The 775-nt window shown below is 44.6% G+C and overlaps 1 protein-coding gene across 1 annotated transcript in view; it reads left to right on the top strand.

Moving 5' to 3' along the window:
* The window catches only part of TPST1 (tyrosylprotein sulfotransferase 1), a gene marked incomplete at its 3' end in the record, with an annotated part of 7,259 nt that extends 6,949 nt beyond the window's left edge, over positions 1-310 (top strand). Inside the window, exon 2 of the mRNA XM_010160910.1 lies at positions 112-310. Within this exon, the coding sequence (XP_010159212.1) occupies positions 112-310 (199 nt within the window). The remainder of the gene's footprint in view (positions 1-111) is intronic.
* Positions 311-775: the final 465 nt, after the last annotated feature.

Below are 775 nucleotides of genomic sequence, written 5' to 3'. Positions count from 1 at the left end.
GAAAGAGGAATGGAAAAAACCCCCAACAAAACGAGTTAAAAGTCCTAGTGCTAGTGAAGAAGCAAGTATTGGTTGTCCTGCAAAACATAACCTTGCCTTCTCCCTCCATAGAGTTGAAAGATCTACTGATCAAGTAATCAAGCCAGTCAACGTGGAAGCACTGTCAAAGTGGGTTGGGAAGATACCTCCTGATGTCCTGCAAGATATGCCAGTGATCGCCCCCATGCTAGCGAAACTGGGCTATGATCCATATGCCAACCCACCAAATTACGGAAAGCCGGATCAAAAAGTTGTGGAAAACACGAGGAGGGTAATGCATTTTTGTGTGTTTAATTATTGACCAAATGGATGTGAGCTGTAGAGTGGAAGAGTCTTGTGTTTTGTGTGATTTGAAGTCTGTTTCTAATGCATTTTGTTACTTAGCAATGTATTTTCCTTGCTGTGGGGGAAGAAGGAAGAATTCTGTGGGACCTGGGGCACTGAAAGTCTGGCTCCTGCTGTCTGTCTTCAACTCAGTTCATCTTCCTTTACCCCAACCCCAGGCCTGAGCTGTGTGCTTTGTTGTATGTAGCTGAACATCTTGAGAATCGTCCAGATAGCTGGGGAACTAGTTAGTTGTGGGGAAAAAGCTAGCTTTCTGGCCTGGGCATCAAACTTGATTGATGAGCTCAGCTTTTTATGCATGAGGGTTGGCAGAAGCTCTGTCACAAAATCAGACCCCAAATACTTGGTAGAATTGGAAAAGTGACCCATAGAAAACGGCCCGAGATGATCA

This window comes from Eurypyga helias, unplaced genomic scaffold (assembly GCF_000690775.1).
Source record: "Eurypyga helias isolate BGI_N326 unplaced genomic scaffold, ASM69077v1 scaffold42201, whole genome shotgun sequence".
Classification (NCBI taxonomy): domain Eukaryota; kingdom Metazoa; phylum Chordata; class Aves; order Eurypygiformes; family Eurypygidae; genus Eurypyga; species Eurypyga helias.
This window is presented reverse-complemented; position numbering and strand designations above follow the sequence as displayed.